The 23,183-nt window shown below is 39.4% G+C and overlaps 2 protein-coding genes across 3 annotated transcripts; both read left to right on the forward strand.

Annotated features, from left to right (window-relative positions):
- The first annotated feature begins 1,283 nt into the window (after positions 1-1,283).
- Positions 1,284-14,071, forward strand: LOC136718427 (ras-related protein Rab-8A). Its single transcript, XM_066696160.1, has 8 exons — positions 1,284-1,442; positions 4,346-4,406; positions 5,340-5,400; positions 5,894-5,971; positions 6,207-6,296; positions 7,964-8,029; positions 8,331-8,381; positions 8,788-14,071. Exons 1-8 carry the CDS (start codon positions 1,319-1,321, stop codon positions 8,878-8,880), a joined length of 624 nt encoding a protein of 207 aa, XP_066552257.1. The 5' UTR covers positions 1,284-1,318; the 3' UTR covers positions 8,881-14,071.
- Positions 14,072-15,529: 1,458 nt separating this feature from the next.
- On the forward strand, positions 15,530-22,763 carry hsh2d (hematopoietic SH2 domain containing). Of its 2 annotated transcripts, none has more exons than XM_066695849.1 (6): positions 15,530-15,594; positions 18,983-19,119; positions 19,883-19,972; positions 20,158-20,323; positions 20,789-21,064; positions 21,278-22,763. In XM_066695849.1, the coding sequence occupies exons 2-6, from the start codon at positions 18,998-19,000 to the stop codon at positions 21,869-21,871; spliced, it is 1,248 nt and encodes a 415-aa protein (XP_066551946.1). In that variant the 5' UTR covers positions 15,530-15,594; positions 18,983-18,997; the 3' UTR covers positions 21,872-22,763. The 2 variants fall into 2 exon arrangements, with proteins under 2 accessions (XP_066551946.1, XP_066551947.1); XM_066695850.1 differs by having other exon boundaries at positions 18,986-19,119.
- Positions 22,764-23,183: the final 420 nt, after the last annotated feature.

Here is a 23,183-nt window from a genome sequence, read left to right on the forward strand (position 1 = left end):
AGAATGGGGGGGTGGAATGGGACCTGTTCTGTTTATTATTATGATGATGATGATGATGATGATACAAAGTGCATCATGCATTTACAAGGAATTAATATTATACATATAATTATCTCTATCAATACAAGAGGTACATAGTGTAATGGTTAAACAAAATACAGCATATAGCATGAAGCAATACATTAATCAATGTATTTGTAAATTTAACAGACAAAAAATGTACATTCTATGTCAAAGTACACTTTTTTATTCTCTGTTTGTTTCTTTCCTAAAAAACTCTCTGCATTTATTTGTATTTCTTTGAAAATATCTATTTCATATCATCACAACTACAGATCATAGGTATATGTTCAAATACTGTCTTCAGTAATGCTGAACTGTAATACATATAAAAACATAGATAGACCTAAAAAAAAAAATCGCATAAGACTACAACTGCCAATCTCAATTTACAACACAATACTGGATATCTGTTTTTAGTTGGGTAGATGTATTGCTATGTGGGCCCATGGCTGAGTACATTACACATTTAATACAAGATATGGTGTACCTAGGGGTTTAATTACATAATTGAACTAACAGTTTGCTAATCAATTATAGCACATTCCCCAGGCCTTCTTTTATGGATAATTCCAAAAGGCTTAGAAAATGCATTAATAAAGGTTGTGCATCACTGCTCTTAAGGTTAACTTAGGTCAAGATACTAAAGGGAAGGGGTATTGTGTTCCTCCATCAGTTTCATTATGAAAGGGAAATTGAATGAGACATGTAAGCAGTTTTTTTATTTCATTTTGTGTATTATTATTTATTTTATTCATGCCATATGCATCATCTCAAAGCTCCAGATGCTCATTCTACAAGACAGAAGAAGTGCAATAGAAGAAGTAACCCAGAAAGTACAATAGCGGTTAAGAGTTGATTTAATTACAAGCAATTAGACAATAAAAGATGAGAAGGACAGGACATAACTCCATGTCAACTATTCACACCACATTATAGGTACAAAACAACCAAACTCTGAGTAAAATTGATAACCTTTCGCTTTTCAACAAAACCTACTGTTACTTAATCTTTGTCACTACCACCCATTTCTGACGTCTCTAAAGGGGGTTGGGCAGGCTGACCGGCTACCCAATCAGAATTTCCCTTTGGTTTGATTGACGCCAGCCACACTGGACTTCCGGAGCCACGACGACGGGGACGGTCCGCGCCGAGATGGACGTGCCCTCTGGCCAATCAGAGCCCACTCTCGCCGGGATTGGTGCTTCTACGCAGCTATTGGCGAGTACCGGGCGGGATTTCCGCACTAGCGAGTAATATGGCGAAGACTTACGATTACTTGTTTAAACTACTATTAATCGGGGACTCGGGAGTCGGGAAGACTTGTGTGTTGTTCAGATTCTCCGAAGATGCCTTTAACTCCACGTTTATCTCCACTATAGGTAGGTGGGGGGCTTGTGCTTTGCTGTGCCGGGCGAGGGAGAGTTAGGGGGGGGCTGTAGCTTACTGCGCCCAGACATCCCAGCTAATGTAACCAGTTCTGTATAGGCAGCAGTCCTGAAGATAAAACACTGCTATAGCAGGAGTTAAAGGGAAACTGTAGTAATACTGTGCAGTGTGGCATGCCGGGTAAACATAGAGGCGTCGTACGTAGCCAGGCGTCGTATATGCCCTGGTCTTGGTTAGACTGGTTTCGATGGAAATCTGTTATGATGGGGCACAAAGGTCTTGCTATTTCCTTGTGCAGTGACCCCGTGGTGTAGACTCAGCCCTACTGTATGCATGTGTGCACTTTCAGCGGATTAAAGAGCCCCACATCGCCGTGCCCTCTTTATATGTGGTCTCTTGAGCTCGTATTTTGCAAGGCGATACCTCCGCTAAAACCCCAAACGACCCCCCAAAAAAGTTTTGTCGGAGTGAACTTCATAGGAAGTGCTGTGAAGTTTCTATCCGGTTTCGTTTTTAACAGCGGCCGGTGGTGGCGGTGCAAATTGCAGGCTGCGGAAACGCAACTTCACCAGGGCTTGTGCTTCCTATCTCTGCCTTTTTCTTATTTTTTTATCAGTGCCGACTGCTTTTTATATTTAAATACATTGGTCTTCTCTGCCTGCATCAGCATTCAAAGCAAAAACGAGCAATCATCCTTGGATATAGGCCTCGGCATAGATTCTCCGCTACTTCTGTTTTGTATTTAACCACATTACCCAACGGAGACATTTGATCTGAGCATGTCTTTTAGGTTTAGGTTCCTGTTGAAGCCTCGTGTTTTAACACCATGTGCAAAAGCCAGACCGAACTGAAATCCATTCTTTGAATTTATACACCCTTTGAATGCACCTGGAGGTCCAGCATATACTTTGAACTGGAGTTAATCTGGTGGTAAACCTGTGCTTGCCTGACATCTGAGCTGTCAGGATTGGGCTGCTTGTGGTGCAGAAACCGTGTGAAGCTGTGTGCCAGTGCAGGCCCCTGAGGGCCATTAGGATGCTGCACTATAATAAAACCCACTTGCTTTGATCGCTTAAACGTCAATGTCTGCCCCCACAAAGAGGAACTTGTCAGAACCTACAGCAAACCCAACACAAATGCATTGTCCGGAGTTATTTGTATTCGTTTCTTTTTTCTTCTCTTGCTGCTGCAGTCTGCAACAGAACTGATGAGGATTTTGAATCATGGAGGAGTGTAAACCGAACTTCCTTTCTATGAGCATAACACCGCACTCGTTAAGAAATGCAGATACAAATCAAACTTTACAGAAAGTAGAACTGTTTTATCTTTGCTAAGCTAGTAATAGGCTACCTGCTTACAGAAGAAAGTATAAATCTATCAAAATACGATTTGTTTTTGTACAGACTCCTTTTTGGTCCACTTCACCTGGGTTTAGCTTCCCCACTTACATTTACCCTCTTCAATTCATATGCATTCTTCATTGGTTTGGCAGAGTATTGCAAAATCTTTCTTGGAATTACAAAAGAAAAATGCTTTGCAAGACCGTGGTTTCTGATGTAAACAAATAAAATATTTTCAGAACATACTTGAAACAAAGGCAGGTGATGTCATGCATTTTGCTCTGCTTCTTCCACAGTTGTGTCATATTTACTCTGACCCTAAGGCTAGAGGAATAACATTGTAAACATGCCAACCATCTGGTTTGGTAACAACCCAGAGATGGGTGGAGTAAAACAGTTTGCATTCTGTAGTTCAAATCCAGCTGTTCAATAAGTAACCTCTGGGAAAAGAGTACTCTTATTTACACCAGTCATAATATTGTGTTAGCAGTGTCGTTTGGTCCTGTAAAGCAGTGCGCAGACGTGTACCCGAGTCCAGAAAGCAAAGTGTTAAAGGGAGTCTTGCGTTTGTGTGTTGTTGCCGGGCAACATCCTCTTAGCCTTTCACTGAGCATCGTTCCTTCTATCCGAGTCTGGTTTAGCAATTAGAATGCTATAGTTATTACTTTTCAATATAAACCTGTGTTGGATGCATGAGCAATAGAAGAATGAAATGTAAGGTACTGCACATCTTTGTTTTGCATTGAAAGCAATTTGCCTCCCATACAGCAGGAGATTTTATATTCTTACAGGAAGTTTCTCCTGTAGCAGCACTAGATATTAATAATTGTATGTAAAGAGGGATTTTTTTTTTTATCAGTGGGTTTCAGTACCTTCAAAAATGTAACTGTATGATGTTGGTTCTCATTACACACCATAGTAAATATGGCACACACTTCACCAGCAAACGTGGAGTAACCGCACCATATACAACAATGGGCTGCCACTTGGACAGTAGTCCTGTTGGGTTTGTGGCGATCATAGAAGCATACTCAGTTGGTAGCCTAGATCTCCTAATGTGAATTCACAGTCTGCAGATGAGCTGTGATTCAGGCTACTAAAACTACAGAAAGTGTGGGTTAGGTATGGACAAGGACAAAATGAACTTCTATGGAAAATAATAGCACAGTTCATGAAGTGCATATCTGTAGATGTGTGTGGGGTGGGGGGGGTACTGTGGTGACTGCCGATTGTCCATTAATAAGAACAGCAGCTGTGAGAGGTATAAGGAAGTACAACATCTGCTACAGTCCTGCATGGATCGCTAAAAGTGCAGCTGTGAGGGGAAACAAGACAGGGTCTGTATAGGAACAGGGATGAGAGGCGGAAAGATGTTGGCAAAAATTGTGGGGGAGGACGAAGACTGGAGCAGTTACATGCCAACCTTGTGCATTTTGTTTTAATTTCACGGTTACTCTGCTGTGTACAGAAACGATTGTGTATTTGCTTATTTTCTTATCCAAAATTTGTTTTGTGTAAATTATTATTGGTAATGTATATTTTTTATTCTCTTCCAGGTATTGACTTTAAAATTAGAACAATAGAGCTAGATGGAAAAAAGATTAAGCTACAGATATGGTAAGTTGTGAGTGGCTGTCTGTCTGCGTATGTAAGTGCTGGACTGGGGGCTTTGTTGAACATTGTGATCTTATGACATTGACTTGTCTCCCTAAGCAGTGATGAAGTATTGCAAATTATTGTAAAGAATTCAGATCTGCGTAAGATCGAAGTACAGGAAGTGTGAGCAGATAAGGACTGGGTTAAGGGTTATGTGATGTGGCTGGATTGTAATTGGACTCCTTTGCAATACACCTGCTTTTTTCCCTGCGCTTAGAACTCCACACAGAAGTGTGGACTGCATGTGGAAATGCTTTTAGTTCGCCCCAGTCACAGTATAATGCTGAACCCTGCCATATTTGAACCAAAACAAACAAAACAAAAACCAACCTCCGTTCAGAGAGATGAATATCACCATGCCATGTTCAAAGTGGGCACACCCTTTGCAGTATCTGGTGGCATGGCCTGATGCATGGTGGAGATGTTTAAACAGATAGTTGATGTGTAACCTGGGCATTGTGTGGCATTGCAATGGTGTGCAAATATGACTGCTTCTTGAAAGAGCTGGGCCCTCAGTTTTGTATTTAGTGTCATTTCAGTGCCCTCTTCTTGCCCTTTGGTTTTATAACGAGATACATTTGCATACACATACAATGACTATTGTTGTAGAGGCACAAGCTCAAGAACCTTATGTAAGCATGGACCAAAATCATTCGCAAAAATATATAAATAGGTGTGGTATTGACTACTAAGACAGACTGCCACTTTCCTATGACTGAAACAAGAATTAGCTGCTCAATGTGACTAGGGATGCTTTAAGAATATATAAAATATAGCTGTTATGATTTTTACTTTGTTGGGCCACACTTCTCTTGTTTTCTGCTGGTAGATAGCAGTGTTGAGCCTTGTTGATGCCATCTTGCCTATGTTAATCCGCTTTGCTTTGTTTGGCAGGGACACGGCGGGCCAGGAGCGGTTTCGAACAATCACAACGGCATACTACAGAGGTGCTATGGTGGGTGACAATGTTTTCCTCGGAACAAGCTTTCCATAACCTATTTGTGAGGATGCCTTTCCCTTTATGCTACCCATGAAAACGAGAAGTAACCAATTAAACTCAATTAAGGCTTGCATTCCTTGGGGGTGTGAGTTATTCCCTTTGTCTGAATGGCATACACCTGTTTCGCTTTGTTTTATATTCTTGCTCCGTTACTGAAGCTCATGTATTCAGATTTTCAGCATGTTAATCTGAAGGATTCTGTCTTCTGTATTAGTGTTCTGGGGAATGAAATGCTTAAATGTGACTTGCATATCAGGTTTTTACTGTGGAATAGCCAATGAAGTCCATAATTGTTTACTGCTTTATTAAAAGGGACAAATTGAATGCTTGCTTCAGCAGTAACCTCCACTTGGGTTGGGTCTGGACTGTTCATGATCGTTTGTAAAGTGGTTGTGTGTAGAGGTGCAATCAAATTGTCTGTATTTGTCTTATTCTTTCTTAATTCTAGGGAATCATGTTAGTATATGACATCACCAATGAGAAATCCTTTGACAACATCAAGAACTGGATAAGGAACATAGAGGAGGTATGCTCTGAGGTTTTAGACCTTGCCTTGAGTTGCAAAATGTGTTCATGGGTCTTAATGGAGTTCATTGCTCCGTTTGTCCGTCTCTGTACTTTTCCTTCAGTATGAATAAACTTAAGTACTGATTTTCCCATCCCTACACATTTCGTTTGTCACCATATGGACATCAATGAACAAGACAAAAGGGAGAAATCCTCTCCAATGATTTATGATGTTATGCTGATTTGTGTTGCAGCATGCATCAGCTGATGTTGAGAAGATGGTCCTGGGTAACAAGTGCGACGTCAATGAGAAGAGACAGGTTTCCAAAGATCGGGGAGAGAAGGTGAAGTCGAGGATCAATGACCAAAGTCTAACTTTTGTGTCTTTGGAAGAGTTTAAATCATAGGGGCTTTTCCACACCTGCAGTTTGATGCGGTTCAGTTCGGTTTGTTAGAAGCTGTATATGAAACCTCTGGCAGTGACGAATCCCACCAGGTTGTGGATCGAACCAGACTGGCATAGACCACTAGAAAAAAGTGGTCTTGGTGCATTTGAAAGCAAATTCTGTACGTTTGTGAATGCTCCAGCAATTTGTTCATAATATGAAAGTAAACTGATTCTGGTTCAGTTCAAGATGCAATCCACAAAGAACCAAACTGTGGAAGTGACAGACTTGAACAAAAAGGAAAAGCCCAACCTTGTAATTCGTTGAAGCCCTAAAGACAACTACAAAAGGAAAGATTTTCATAATCACCTGATTGATTGTCTGTGGTTGATGTATCAACTTTGTTAATACTAGAAGTGCCAACATTTCGAACTACCTTCAAGCGCCATAGCCGGTCATTATAACCGATAGCTCTTTAACAGCTGTGATATGACAATCAAAGGCAAACCATCGTATAAAACTCATAAATTTTATTCATGAACTTCAAATCCAACATTTACATAGCACAAATGTGATCATAAAGCATTAAAATTATTGCTATAAATAACACTTTTTTTTTTTTCTAAACGTGCACACTGCAGTCAAAACATGAACTATATAGCCTACAATAAGCAGAAAGCTCAAAAACAGCATACAATAAGAGAATGAAACAAGTGTAAACGTAAATATTGCAATTTGCAATGCAAAAGCAATATTTTATAGTTCAAAAATTACTATTGCATTTATCAAAACATAATTGTACACTACAGTAAACATTTTCAACATCGTGTAAATACGGTGCTTGTATTCACTGTAGCTTTGTATTTCAAGAATCAATTTACTTAATATATTTAAATTTTTATCCTGTATACCTGACAGCTCGGTACAGTCCACACAGTACACGTTTCTGCACTTTCCCTGCATGAGCTTGTACCTCACACTGGATTTCGACAGCAACGGGTATGCGCAGTGTATTTAGGAACACTGAGTAATTCAAATTTTAATAACCAAAACGGTCATATTGACAGGCTCGCGCTTCTAGTGTTAAAGGCGCGGCTCTGTGATCGCTGCCTTAGTTCACACATTCTAATATTCTTCAGATGTTGCTGATCAATCTCCTCTGAAAAGAAAGTGTTTTCCACTGAAATACGCAATCCTCTTTCAAGAAATTTAAGCTTGATTCAATTTTCTTGGTGTGAAACAAACCAAACGTAGTGAACTCTGTGTGAAAGTGCCCATAGTCAGTTTTTTTTTTATCATATTTTAGCAGTGTGTGATCAAATAGTCTTTTCAGTGGAGTTGTTCAGTATTTTAAAAGGTAATGGACTGTATTTCAACTGTGTAGAACAAGTCATAGAAACAAATATATAAGGTCTGAATTTACTTGACATAATCCAGGTTTATTGCTGTTCAAACTCATAGTGGGAACTTGAGAGGCTTTTGAATTTCTATCAGCAGAATATAATGTCTTTCATGAGCATTACTTCAGGGACCTGGAGACAGGCCATTTTCAGAGGTGATAATTATTACTTGTCACTAGTTTGTTGCACTTCATTAATGCGTAGTTAATTTCCTTCTTCTCTCAGCTGGCGTTGGAGTATGGTATTAAATTCATGGAGACCAGTGCAAAGGCCAATATCAATGTGGAGAATGTGAGTACAGCTTTTGGATATTTAATATGTGATATAGGTTGCCCATGGCAGTTTGGCATGTACAGATTGGGATGTCAGTGCACAAAGTTGTAAAGATTCAGCCCAAAACCAAAGTTTTAAATTAGTTTCCCTTTTTTTATAAATACATTTGCCTTTTATTAACATTTCAAAACACTTCTTTAAGGATTAAACTAGGACACTTGCCCACACCAAGAAATGTTACCAACGCACCCTGATACAGTAAAATAAAAATTGTCACCACCACCGAATGTCCTTAACATATTTTAACATTTATTTTTAGGCTTTTTTGACGCTTGCCAGGGATATCAAAGCAAAAATGGACAAGAAATTGGTAAGAGTACTTTCCACCAAAGTCATTGTTTGAAGTACAGGTTTCAACCCTAAGTGTGGCAAAAAAAAGAGGCCTAACGCAAGTTAAACGGGGATGGAAAATGGGATTTGAAATGTTAATTGCCTCTACCCGTTGTTAGGTGTTGGCCTTTTGTTTATTGCTGCATTGTGCCACACATTAACAACGTCCTGATTTCTGTTGCCTTTGCTTGCCTACAACCACTAAGCAAACAGTAATCTGGAAGTATTGTAGAACCTTGGACTAGCTTTTATCACTGATTCCAGCAGCAATCGCATATTTTAAAAGCAGTAATGAATCTCCTATGAGACAATAACAATGTGTTCAGTTTGCAAAAAGTGTTCAGCCTTTTGTGTTTGGTATTGATTTGATCTGTTTGTGTGTTCAGGAGGGGAACAGCCCTCAGGGCAGCAGTCAGGGGGTGAAGATCACCACAGAGCAGCAGAAGAAGAGCAGTTTTTTCCGCTGTGTCCTTCTGTGAGGACCATGGCCTTACTGTCCACCCGGCGGCTGGACTGAACTGGACTGTGCTTGCTCAGAGCACTCTCTCTCTCTCTCCCCTTCTCGATTTCCTCTTTCTCTGTCCTGATCTCCTCCTCTCCGCACCGTGAGCTGTTCTGCCCCTCTCCACAGCAGACAGCTGTAAGAGATTATGCCCCTTCTTCTTTTCTTCTAGGTGATACTCAAAACTGTTTTTACTTTTGTTTTTGTACGATGGGGGTAGGGGTGGAGAAGGAATCTTCCAAAACCTGAAGTATAGATAATATTTATAGATGACCTTTTTTTTTTTTTTTTTGGCTTCTTAATGGTCTTCTAGAATCAGGTATTCCAACATTCTAGAACATGTAGCACTTTTTAGTCTAGACTGCATGACCCTTGACCCTTTTTGCCATTTTCTGTGTGGCTAAACCGACCAAGGTTAAGGCCTACAATCTGTCTACTAATTATTTGGGTTTTCACAAATACATGCCACATCCAAAGTGAGTTGTAAGGCCAGGGGTATGTGGCACACAATTAAAGATGGGCTGAAAAGGTGAGGAGGTTCCTTTGGATGGAATGATGATGAGTGTTTTAAGGTGCTGCAATTCTTAGGTCTTCAGCTCTGATTTGATTTGCCCAGATGCCTATTTTAAGAATGGCCTGCCCAATATGAAGGCCACCAGCCTTACATTGCTGAAATTAAACTGTAGATTAACAGCTTTGATATGTATGCAGTTGTCAGTCTTTGATTTTAAAGTAATCTTAAAGCACTTCCAGTCCTAAAGCTGCCAGCTCTGTGTTTTTAAAACAGTGAGGGTTCTGTGCAGACTGTTGGGCCATTGCATTGGGTTGGGAAAGGGCAGTTGTGCATCTCTGTAATATAAAATCGCAGAATCTGTCATTTCAAGCCACAGGTCAGCAGTAAGTGGCATTTAATTAAAATTTATATCACAAGTTACCTCATATATCCCACCAATTCTTACTTAAACCAGGGGTTTAAATGCATTCCTACAAAATAAAAAATGATTTCTAACAAATACCAAGTTCTACGCTTCATCCCGACCCACCCCTTTTGCACATGAATATGAAAAACAAAAAAGTATACCCAGCCACTTACTTGAAAATGTCTTCTTTCAGAGCCAGTTTACATTCCATTTTTTAATTTAAGGTGTTTGTGGTATCAAAGGTTTCTTTTTCTTTTTTCTCTCTCCTATCTGCCTATTCTGTACACAATTGTAGGGTAAATCAAGGTAGAGCTTTGATTTATAATGAGACTTTTCTCTCCAGTTAACATTCATTGTAAATTGTGCTCCTCCCTTGAAAATGATCTTTCCCCTGCAGTGCAACCCCACAACTGCTTTGAGTTTCTGAAAAACGCAATACTCAGAAACTAAACTAATAAACAAAAAATCGCATTTCTAGTCCGAAGTTCTTTAATTTATTAAACATGGTAAAGTGCTTTTAAAAAAAATAAATTAAAAAAATATGAAAGCTTATCTTTTCAGTATTCCCAGAGCTGACTGCCACGTTATATTAAGTGTTCGGTATTGCTGAATCACTGCACAGGCCTGTCGAAGTGAAGTGAACCCCAAAGAATGTCCTTACACATCCAGAGTAACATCAAAATGGCTTTTGGTTGAGAGAAATATTGTTTATTTTATTGCTATCGATGTTTCTGCTTGCAGATCTGTACTTGACATTCCAACACCTTGGTAGAAGACCACATTATAGTAAATTTATTTCCCAAATAATGTAAATATCAAAAGAACATTTTCCTTGCCTTTCATGCTTGCACAATGTTATTACCCTCCCCCCCGTCTGTTCCGCACTTGAGCTACTATGTGTTGTATGTACTCGGGGGCCAAGTGTTTTGAAAGTGTAAGAGAATTTGTTTTATGTAGTTGATACATTGAATATATTGAAAACCACTAGTCTGAAAATGAATTGTACATCCCATATTTGATGCATTCTATTCTGACTGTGCTAGTTCTTTTTGGTTCATTTATATTGTTCTTTTTTGTCCCCTTATATCAATGTGTGCCCTGATTTTCTTACTCCACTGATGCAAAGATTCAATCGAATTTGTGGCACCACCAAAGCAGCTATAAAAAGCCAGAGAGTGTATTGTAAATGGAAGAACCTTTCAGAACAGAAACAAAACTAATAAAATTATACAAATTAAAACTGTCTGGGAGGTAGAAGGCCAAAGTCTGCTTTATTTAATGATATGAGATCAATAAAAATGATATATTTTAAGAAAGGGTACTGTTTCAGAATGAACCTTGCTTGTCTTTGACTGTTGGAACGGTCTTGGTGATGGGACAGAGCTTAAACCCCGACCGCTGGGGGCTGATGGTCTTTTAAATGGTCTTAAAGATTCTTCTTGCTTGTTCTCATCTCTGTGTGGTAGGGTGACGTTCTCTAAGCATTTACCAGTTCTGGAAGTCGTATAACTAGCTGATGTTGGAGCCTATGTTGAACAAATTGGTTTAAGACTTTTATTATGACTTATGATTATTACATTACAAGAACAAAGTTTTAAATTAAGTGTTTCTTACCCAAGGTGGTGTTATTTAAGCTTACTTCTCCCACTTACTGCCAGTAATATGCAGGATATCACATTTATGTGTAATGTATAATATATATAACTCCCCATATGAAACCATGCCTGAAGGTTTTTTTTTTTTTTTTCCTATGTATTTTTATAGGATTCCCGCCATTTTACAAAGGGTCACATTTTCTATGGAAATGTGTATATATACAATCAACATTCTGGAGACCTCTGTATTTCAGTCTTGTAGAAAGCATCACAAAGGCTAACCTTCTTGACTTTTCTCCACTTCTGCAATTTAACAGATTTCCACAGAAAAACGTCACTCAAAACTTGATAAAGTAGCTTCTTGTAATTGTATTCAGTAGTTTTAGTAATTAACCCATGCCTCTTCTACTGGTGCTGTGGACATGTTGAGGTTTTATTTTATTCATACATTTCAGTCTGTTACCAGTTTTTCTGTCTGCCTTGAATGAAATCATGTAATAGTTTTGTTTATATCCAGTTTTGCTTCAGTGCTACAATGGTTAGTTTGAATCCCTGTATTTATTGGACTGTCATTGACTGACTGCTTTCTGTGTCATATGCATGGGTTTTCTTTAGACCTGAGGGTGGCGCTGTACTAAAGTCACATTTTGGTGTGGGGTGGGTGCTTAACCGGGCATTACTTCCAAGGAAGGCATTTCAAACCAAAACCTATACATTTCCTTTGAGAAAGTGGGTGGACAGGTGGCATGGAGAGAGCTGTACGGGAATGGAGAAAAAGATGAGTGTTGGCAAATGATTGGCACCAAAATTAGTTTGATTTACCTTTTCTAAGCTGTAGGTGGCACTGTAGGTGCATGGGACACATCCCTTTTCAAACCCTCTGCTTCATGCGTTAACACTCCTATGTGATAAAGGTTTTGGCGTGGTTTATGGTGGTGTGTGGTGTATCTTTATTTTGTGAATCTATGGTCAAGTCTGAATGAACCACCTGGAATGAGTAGGCTGAGAATGTGAGAGAGATGTCTCATCAGGGTTGTCCATGGTCAACAAATCTGCCAGACCTGGTAGAATGTATTGACCATAACCTTGAGCACAGTTACTTTTTTTTTTTTTTTTTTTTTTGTTAAAGGTTAAATACCTTGGTACCTCTTCTATCATAATTTGGTGGTGTTATTATACAAAGTATAAAAGTGCCCCTATGATGTCTGCCCATTTTGTCTCTTACTAATTTACTAAAATGTGTCCTGTAAAACTAGACATTTCTGGACTGGTATTCAAAGGGGACATTTTAAGATTTCCTTGCTCCAGAAATTCCAGTTTTGCCTTTACCTCAGTTTGTCAAAAAGGCTTACGTTACACTCCTAAAATTACACCAGCAAAGTAATCTTGGTAACAGAAACCTAAATACAGATTTGTTTGAAGATTTCTATCCAGAAAGGGGAAGGGATATTAAAATACAAACTGGATGGTTTGTTTCAGCAGGTCTCTGTCTGCTGCTGCATTTAGTCCAGTTCCAGGTTTGCGCCATTGCTTTTTTTTTTTTTATATATATATATATATATATATATATATATATATATATATATATATATATATATATATATATATACTTGTTAATCACCTTGTGGTAAAACTAATGTAACCTATCTTAAATTACCTGATACTTGACATTTCTTGCTCCTTATAACTATGCATCAACTGAATAATAGAAAGCCTGCATTTTTGTAAAAATAATAAAAATTCAACCTGTAGAAGCTTTATATTGTGATGTGGAAAGTACCACATCTGTTGTAAAAACAACAAAAAAAGAAAAACATTCCCTTCTGCACCTTCATCTTTCTGGTCCTGTGAGTTTTCTTTTCTTCCATTTGTATATACTTTTGATTTCTTCACATGGGTTTCAGTGGCACTGTTCTCAGTTTATTTCCTTTTGCATTTACCTTTTAAGCCAAGGAGGAACTTAAAAGGAAAAGGAAAAGCCTCTTCTCTGCATATACAATTCGAAACAATAGACTTAATGATACATTATTAAAAAATGTTTTGAAAACGGTCTCTTGGAAAGGAGCATCTCGAGTAGGAGGATTTGGTGTGAATTGCAATAAATGAAATGTGTAGTTATCTGAAAGTAACATCTGCAGCGGAAAGTATTGGAAGCTCTGATGGAGAGGGTGATCAGAGAAAATACTGTGCTTTATTAGAAGCTGTTACAATAGCCATACCCCCTTAAAATTGTATCAAACTGAACACCCATTGCCAGGAAGGATACTTTGCTTTATTACATGGCTTTTATAGAGGTGCTATACCAGAGTTTACTTCAATAATCCTTCGGTCTAAAACCTTTAACATGAAGCTTGTTTTTTGTTTTTAATCTGACTTTATTTTTTATTTTTGCTGAAGTGTTTTTATTTGGATTATGTCACATCATTGACATTTTTTTGTCGTCACCACATTTTGGTTTTTCATTGTTGCTGATCCTTGGGTATGTGGGGAGAAAATTCTAATGACATTTTGAAAGCAATTGTAAATAACATGAACCTGAAAAAAAAAAAATCTATGTTGATTGTACTGTAATTTCTACAATCTTATGGAATTTCTCTACAGCTCTGTAGATATGTGTACTTTTGATGATTTATTAAAATAAGATTCTTTTAAAGCTTAAGTGTGGATTGGATTTATTTGTGGAGATTTACATAATTTTGTTTTAATGGTAATGTCTGTTACACTTTCAGCTTTTAATATTGCATTATAATTTAATTAGATGCACTGGTCCCCACCATGAAATGTAACCTGTACATAAAAATGTATCTGCTTTTGTGAATGAAGGTTTATGCACCAAGTAAGAATGTATTTATTAAATGTTCTGTGTACTGTGAACCATTGTTTTAGTGAAATGTTACCCATACAATTTTGGTAGGTCTGGCTGTTTTTATTTTTATACCCACGTCAAAGAAACGAATCCTGAAAACATAATAAATTCCATACATGCAGGTGACGTTTGGTCACTACTGTGTTGAAAACAAAATGAGTGTTTCAGTTTACTGTGGAAAAAATGAAAGACTGGTGTGCTGTGAGTAGCTCCCAGAACAGCCGGTAAGGCAGCGCTTCTGACCAGGTTTGAGGGGTGGCTAGTGTGTGACATGGGAAAACATCCAGCAACACAATAGCTGTTGGGTTTTGGGTAGATGTGAGTTAATGATCTTTATCTTTCCAGATTATAGGAACTCATGAATCTTTTCACTCCCTGTCAGTCACAGGTGTAGACTTAATTATCATGACTGTGTTTTAAAAGCACATAGTCAGACCTCTGGGAAATGCCAGTGTCTCTTGGGATTGGGGGGCAGTGTTTTGTGTCTGTTTGTGTACATCGCAGTGTGAAATAAAACCTGGCTAAATGGCCTACATCTATTTAAATATGTATTATATATATTTTGTTTAATGTGCATTTGTGTGTTACAAAATGTTTGGGCATATCTGAATACCTGAAATACAGGACCTGGGAAGTTGTAGCCCTAAAGTAGAGAAAGTGTGTGTGTGTGTGTGTGTGTGTGTGTGTGTGTGTGTACGTGCGCAATATATATGTGTGTGTTGCCTATATATATATGGAATACCTTATCCATAAATTCACCATTGTGTATTCTGTTTAACATTAATGTGCGCTAAATTATAAAATGTAGTCATTTCATATGAACACTTTGGTCCTTCAGCAGGTGTCAGCTAAGATGATTTACAACGTTTCCCAGAAAACGAAACTAGCTCTTTATGTTAGCAGTCTTCAGTCCTCTACCAGGTGGACGATACTATCTCCCCCAGCTGCTGTTAGGCTCAAAAGTATTGTGAACCCAGGTCTGAAAACTGCCAACCTGCAAATCTTGCAATTAAGTTATTAATTTAGCATAGAAAAAAAAAAAAAAAAAAAACCCTCACATTACCCAACAGCGTGCCTCTCGCCTGATTGGTCGCTTTGATGTAGCGCAGGTGTCCGTAGTTCTGCGCAGATTTGCGGAATCCCACCGATCCCATTGGTGGAGCAGCGCAGACCCGCGCAGAACTTCGGACACCTGCGCTCAGCAAACGCCACCCTTGCGTCGCTCCGCCCCTCGCACAGGTAAAGGTGAGACGCAGTGAATGAGAAGAGACTCATTGAAAGGTGTACACATCCTGAACAAGACAGGAAAGGTAAGTCTTTTTTATTAGGGTTTCTGCGCTTTGGGGATAGCAAAGAACGAAACAACTGACAACTCAATTTTAATTTTAAAAAGCAATAAAACATGGAAGTAAACATCCCATTGACTTTCTATTGATTTACACCTACGTGATTGCCCCCGTTGTTTTGGGTTTACTAAGCAGTCGGTGCCTTTTACTTAAAAGTAGTGATAGAAATTGCGTTTTGCATTTCAGAAATATGAGACTACATGGCAGTCTATTTTGTAGATATTTGCTGTCTCAATCACTCCTTCCTGTCACATTTCTTTGCGCTTTCCGCCCGTTTCTACCTTCACGCAGTTTGTACAGTTCATGTTGACTCAGTTTTAGCCTAGTGTTTAATCATGAGCTTTTGGTTTTTCTCTACCTTAACTCAATATGGAGGCCTACTGCTATTACCAAAGTTGTTGTATTCCTGAATGTGGCATGTAATGTTAGAAGACGTAGTAAATCCTTATGTTTGTGTGACAGCATACAATAAATGTGTACAGATGCAATGCATCGATTTGGATTGTAAATGGTAGTGTAAAATAAACGAATGAAGAGTACAATAGGGTAAAACTGAAAACTGGCAAAATCTAATACAGTCTGTAAGGTAAGTAGTCATGCTGTCCACAAAGGAAACGGTTATATTCCTTTTTGTTTCTTTGACAGACAGAGATTAGATTTTAAATATACAGACGTGTGTGTGTGATATATATCACACACACACACACACACACACACACACACACATAGGTATAGCTGGGAGCTAATCTTTGTCATTCTAGAAACGGTGACACTGGCAGTCCTGAGAAAGGAGTTTGTGTATTTTTCTTTCCTGTTACTATAAATAGTTGTGGAGTGGATTGTCAGCCAAGACAGTATGTCAAGCGATCTGTACTCCCTCACCAAAATAATCATTAACACAAGGGACGTTATAATTTCTCTCTGTTCTGGGTGACAGGATTATTTCTTCTCTTGATCTACTAGAGATAAAAAAAAAATGGGATGTGTATTTGCTGCTGATGAGATTTTGAATATTAAAATAAACCAGGGTAAAAATAGCCCCTTTTAGTTTGCATGCTTTGTGGACATGCCACATTCAAATCTGCGTTATGACTTTGAGATAGCACGCCTGGATATTTCCTTTTTCCTTCCTTTGTAACCGTAAGAAGGTGTGAACACATTGTAGTAACAGTAAATAGTCTCTTGTATTTAAACCTGTTTGGCTGAATCTCATCCCAAACAAACAGAGTTGTTTTTTTCTTCAAGGTCTTTTTCATCACATTTGATAGTTTGTGCTGTAAGTCTGTCGTCTTATAGTAGTGGCATTTAAATGTGTTGCTGTGCATTTCCTGTCGATACTCTACCCTCCCTACTTCTGATCAGGTAGGTTATTGCTGGGATACATTATCACCAATGAAACCTGTAAGCAACAGAGCTCTGTTGGGACTTGTAGGATTATCGTTTGTTGTCAGGAAGGGGGGTTGAACAATCCTGAACATAATTTATAAGACGGAAGTAGAGTGCTTCCTTGAGAGAGACACAGTGACTGTCACACCTGCAGGGCTGTAAATCACTGAACAAGAAAGCTTTAGGCAGGACTGTCTTCAGGGCCAACAGTTACTTCAAAGTGACTCTGTGTCATTAACAGACCTGATGATGACCTCACTCCTCCCCGCCCTGGCTTTGAAGAGAGATATGTGACTCTCGTGTTACTTTGTCAGTCCGTAAAGCACAACAACCATAGCTTTGTGTCTTTCTATCCTTCAAGGTGACTGTGGTGCACGTTATTTTCGGGCAGAGGTCTCTTTAAAACCCTGAGTAAAGTGTAGAGGAATTTTAAGATGCCAAATGAAGTTTCAGATAGTCAAACCCTACTTTGGAAAAGCATGGTAGGGGGGTGACCGTGGCGCTAGAAGAAATACTGAGCATGTGAATGCTGAATAAACCAAGTGACAAGCTTGGCGTATCTGACATAGGAGTTCTCTAGGTTCCTTGATAAAGATGGGTACTTTGTTGATTTGTCTTCAGTCTTTTATACTTGCATTGTGACAGTTTCATTCATTTTTATTGCATAAACAAAATGATCACGTGCATGAAAATCACACCCACACTTTTTTTTCCATCTTTCTCTTAATGACTATATCATGCTGTGAATCATGTTTGTGTAAAATTGTCATCTGGTGTGGCTCAGTTTGACTGAACGTGGAAAACTGGATTCATTGTATAATGAAATGCATCAAACCTCATTCAATCTTGAAACCCCTAGCTTGCCTTTAACAGATTATGACTGTCATTTTCATACTGAATATAAAGTTTGCTGTATTTAATTGCCTGCCTGTCCCTAATCCAGTCTAACTGCATTTCAAGGGCCTCACACCTGCAGGACTTACTCTTAAGGGAGATTAACCTTCACAATGGACAGGGTTAACCCCTTTGAGTTTTAAAGCTGTCCCAGAGTTTAAATGCGTGTAGATTATATCCGCAAAACAAATCTGAAATGTTTCTTTTAATGACTGGAAATAGAAATCATTACTTTTTTCAGGTTCCTGAAAAGGAAGGTGATATTTACTGACTTCCTCTCTGACAATTGGCTTAATGTTCTAAGTCTGTCACATGACCTGAGATTTGTATTAATTTTAAACTCCATTCAGAAACAAATTACATTGGTACAAGGTCATAGAAAGGAGTGTCCAAATCAAAACTTTAGCGTACCTGCTATTAGCAAATGATCAGTTTCTTTCTTATTTTTTTAATGTTTTTATTTATGAGCCGATGCTCCTACTTAAAGCTTATTGCAAAATAAGACCAGTAACTGAAGCTGGGTTTGAATATAAGGAAGAGGCTCCTGTCAACCAAAGAGTTGTCATCTGTTACTGCAGTTGTAATCTAGGAAGGGTATGTAGGTGGAGGTTTTAGACTATGTGTGTGTGTGTGATAATTTACAATTTACACAACATGCTACATCACAATACGTCTATAATCTCAACTGTACTCACAATAATTCCCGTTCTCCTACTCAACAAATAATCAACAGTCACGTAATTGATATGTTTTAATCGAATTTTTAGTGGGTTCTCCCAGTGGTTAGTCTTGTTGTCCGAGTGACGCAGTGCTGTTGTACCATATGCTCCCGTAACAGAATCTGCTACACCTGGCACTTTCAGACCCACCCCAAAAGCTTTTCAGTATCAAAATAAGTTATCATCTTGGAAATGACTGTTTGGAATTTCCCATGCACTGCTTGTGATGTGCTGTTAACCTGCTATAGGTGTTAGAGTTGAGAGGAACTCTGCTTTCTAGCTTAGGCTTTTGTTTTTATGCACGGAAGCCAGTGTGTCAGTCTTGCCATTGAGCCGATGCCCTGTCTCTTCAGCAGATCTGAATTGGGATGGACGCAGCACAGTGCCTGAAGCGTGAGGAGTCTATGAAGTGGTTCATCGAGTTCCAGCTGGAGAGCGTCGTCAGCGGCAGCGTGGTGCCAGAGTGGTTTCACGGCATCATCACGAGGAAGTAAGACCCCCAGTTTACTCTTAGTCTCCCATTCTCCCTTGAAAGAGCACTCTTCATTTCTGGGCTCAAAGAAATCACATGGTCCAAAAGCTAAGGCTCAAGAGGAATTGTCTTTTTTGATTAGTTTCTTTTGAGTATGAAATATCAGCTATACAATATTTGTTTCTGTTTGCACCTGTGTGTTTGTGTATATATATTATATTTGAGGCATTTTCTTTACATTTAACACTGAATTCTGGTCTTTACCTACTAATTTCCTTTTTATGTATATATTTATGCCTACAGTTGTTGGTTCTTATTGTTCTCATTGGAAATTAGCTGTTAACAGGAAGCTGTGGAAGTGATGTTTTAATTTGATGTTGGAGATTTATCTTATTTTACTGATGTAATTTCTCTACTATATAAATATTTTAATCTAGGGGTGGGTAGTAAATTCACAAAAAAAAACTCAATTGGGGAGCAATAATAAAAATTAACTAACCCCTGTTTGACAGTACCTTTTTATCCAAAGCAATTTCCAATTTATTGGATGAACAATGCACAGACATTTGCAGAGTCACTTATAATAGGATCTTGCCTTTCCACCTTGCGAAAGCGTGGGCCACAGGGATTGTCAGCATTGGGAATTCGAATCTTCCCTATTTAAAGCCCTCAACCACTGGACCAGCAAACCTCCGTGCAGGATGCCTTTGTCCGCCTCACTACTGCATGAATGTTATTGGGCAGTGGTGCATCTCTGATTGGACTGTGCTTATTTCTCCAGGACTGCAGAAGACTTACTAATGTACAAACCCCCAGGCTGCTTCCTCATCCGGGTGAGCGAGAGCCGCATTGGATACACTCTGTCCTTTCGGTGAGTGAGGCCAGATGTTTACGTGAAGTAACCTAACTGCTGTGCTTGCCAAGAGTCACAAATGATGTGGATTGTGCAATGCTAGTACCACAAAAAACACAATGCAAATTTTTTTTTTTGTAGTTTATTAACTGTACCGTTCCTTTGAAAATGAATTGTGGTTTCCTTCCCCCCACTCCACACAGTGCTGTGGATCGCTGCAGGCACTACATGATTGACGTGCTGAAGAACGGTCAATACACGATCGTGGGAGAGGACACAACTCACAGATCACTGCAGGACCTAGTTGACTTTCACCGTAGAGTCCCCATTCTGCCCTTCCAAGAATTGCTCCTTTCTGCTTGTGGGCAGGCAAGTAGTGTGGACGACTCGTCATGCCATTTTTAATATTGATCAATAATGCAGATTTCAGAATGAGTTCTTTATTGATTTTGGCCAGGTGCTACAGCCTTGTTCTTGTTGGGAGCTGCTCTTGGCGTTGTATTAAAATAATGGACGAAAACCTTAATCCTGTTCTATATCTTAGCCTAGTTTTTCCTGTTACTCCCGAGTGTGTAGCTATGGAATTCTAATAGAAATATTAAATTCAGGGTGGCCTAGTGAAGTATCCTGAAATATTTATGAATTTGTAGATTATAACAACATCTTTTGGCTGAACTGCACTCGTGTGTAACTAATGAGTGCACTAATTACTATTTTGATTAACAACTGCATTAAAAATCAAAATAAATGGGTTCTCTTTAACAAAAAAGTTTCTGTTCCTGAAATCTGAATATTTCTCCTGTGATGCATTAATAGTGGTATCCCTCATTGCAGGTCTCCAAAGACAGCACAGATTATGCCGAATTGCTGTTTAACAAGAAATCTACAGAGTCTCCCTCCACCAATCTCCCAGTGCCCAATACCGAAACCACTTCCTACTTCTTCGACGATCAATCCTCCTCAGATGACCCCCCGCCCCTTCCGTTCCGCTCCTCTGAAAGCGATGCAGGAGGCGTATCCCCCACCATAGCCAGCTCCCCTCACTCCTCTGGTAACCAGCTGTACCCCTGTCTGGCTTATGAGATGGCGGCCATGAACTTCACCGACACTGTAAGTCTTGCAACGTGTGTAGCAGCAATAGTGCCATTGGTCAGACACAGGAGTGGTGCTTTATTTCCCTGTTGTTGCTTTTTGTTGTTGTCCTCTTTAACGGGGTTAAAGCCGGTCAGAAAAGAACTGGCATCCCATCCCACAGGTTAATATGTTCAGGTAGGTCACAGTAGGAGGTGAAAGATGTTACAGTTGTACTTGTGTCTATTGCAGACCAAGCCTGCCCAGCCCCCCAAGCCCGTACCTTTGCCCAGAAAGAAGAGATCCCAAAGAGTGGAGCCGTCTGATACCCAGGCTCCTGGGCTGCCCTCCAGGGAGTCTGTGCCGCAGAGACCGGTAGTAATGGCCAAGGAGACAGACCAGCCTCCGTTGACGAAGCTGGTTTGTGCCGAAACGCCTCTGAAACAGTGCAGTCCAGGCATCAAGTCTCCCTCCTTTGATCGTCCGGGCAAAGGAAAGGGAAGCATCAAGCTGTCTGACGGAGAATCCATGAAATCGACCTTCATCCACCTCATGAATTTCAAAAAGAAATCTCAGAAAACAAAGAAGGCTGCCGAGGAGCACACGTACGCGGAGCTCCATGAGGATGCAACACCGCGGAGCACGAGTGTCGAGACGGAAGACTGCGAAAACATTTATCAGGAGATCTCCGGAGACCACTTGGCCAGCGAGCAGGACAACGCCGATCCCTCAAGGTTTTCCAGAGCCACGGCCTGTGGGCACGATGGTCCCGTCACATTCCCCGAGGAGGGGCAATCTCTGCCTGGGGAGTACCTACACCCGCCCCCCTTTGCCCCGGGCTACTGAACAGCCTTCCCTTGTCAAACTGACTTCGCAGAGCAAAGCATGTTGGGATTTCATTGTGTGTAAGGAAAAGAGCATGCTTTTGAAACTGTGACAAAATGCATCTCTGAAGCTCCCTTTTCCCCTGAAGTGTTGCTAGGAAAGTCTGAACATATTAATTTACACGGCCGAGGAATAGACTGAACTCTAGCCAAGTCAAATCAGAGGCAAGTGCCTCGACCGGATAAAACAAAAACCTTCTCATTCTTAGTATCACATATGATAGTTAGGATCTCTGAAATCACTACTTTTTAACTTCTATATGTTCTATATGTATTGATAAATATAGGCATATCCATCTTTTGGGTATTGTGAATGCCTTATGTACTCCTGTTATGCAAAAAACTTCTGATTCATGAAGTATGTACATAAATCACCAGTTGTAGCAGTGTTAATCTTTGTGCGCCTATCAATTATGCACTTTGTGTGGGGATATGTAATTGTAAACATTCCTGCATGGAAACTGCTATTAACATTTATTTGTATTAACACAATTTCTTAAATATCGATTTTCAAAGGTTTGAGAAGAAATTGTGAATGAAGTATAGCCTACATTGTTTTACCAGCCATATACTCTTTGAAAAGGGGAGGATGTTTTAAAATATAAATACCAGAATTGTAGATGTTGGAATTCATATACATATTGTATATACTGACATCTAAGTGGAAATCAGTCAAGAGTCTATACAATTTAGCTTGCAAGTAATAAATGAAGTATTTCCTCTTTTGATCCATATCTCTGGGTTTGCTGAACTGTGATGTATTTGATTGCACTGTTATTGTGAAATATACTGGGATTTTTCAAATGCTGTAATGGCAGAACTGGACTATTTTATATTAAACAAATCAAACACGAGACATGGGCTGATCAGCAATATGAGAATCTAGTTCCCCAAAGTGCTCAGAAGTTCTAGGGAAGTTATGCCTGCATATTAAAATGTGTATATTGTAATTCTGTACATACTGAGCATTCATCCGTACCTCTAATCGTACCATTTAGATTAGAATTGCACCTGTATTTAAATTGGAAAATGACTGTCAATGTGCAGGGCGTATGTTGGCCCTTTTTCCTTCCTGGCAGTGTACTTCTTGATCGTCAGCCAACAAAAGAAAAGTCTCCACGTGACAAACAGGTAACGTTTCGCATGTATTGGGGAAGCAAACACAGATGGAGTTTCCGCCATTATGGGAAAGTGTTTGGGTCATGTTTGCTTTTGTAAATATTTGCCTAAGCCATCCTATTCAGAATTGGCAGACTGAAGAAATAGCTGCTGCC

Source organism: Amia ocellicauda, chromosome 22, assembly GCF_036373705.1.
Source record: "Amia ocellicauda isolate fAmiCal2 chromosome 22, fAmiCal2.hap1, whole genome shotgun sequence".
Taxonomy (NCBI): Eukaryota; Metazoa; Chordata; class Actinopteri; order Amiiformes; family Amiidae; genus Amia; species Amia ocellicauda.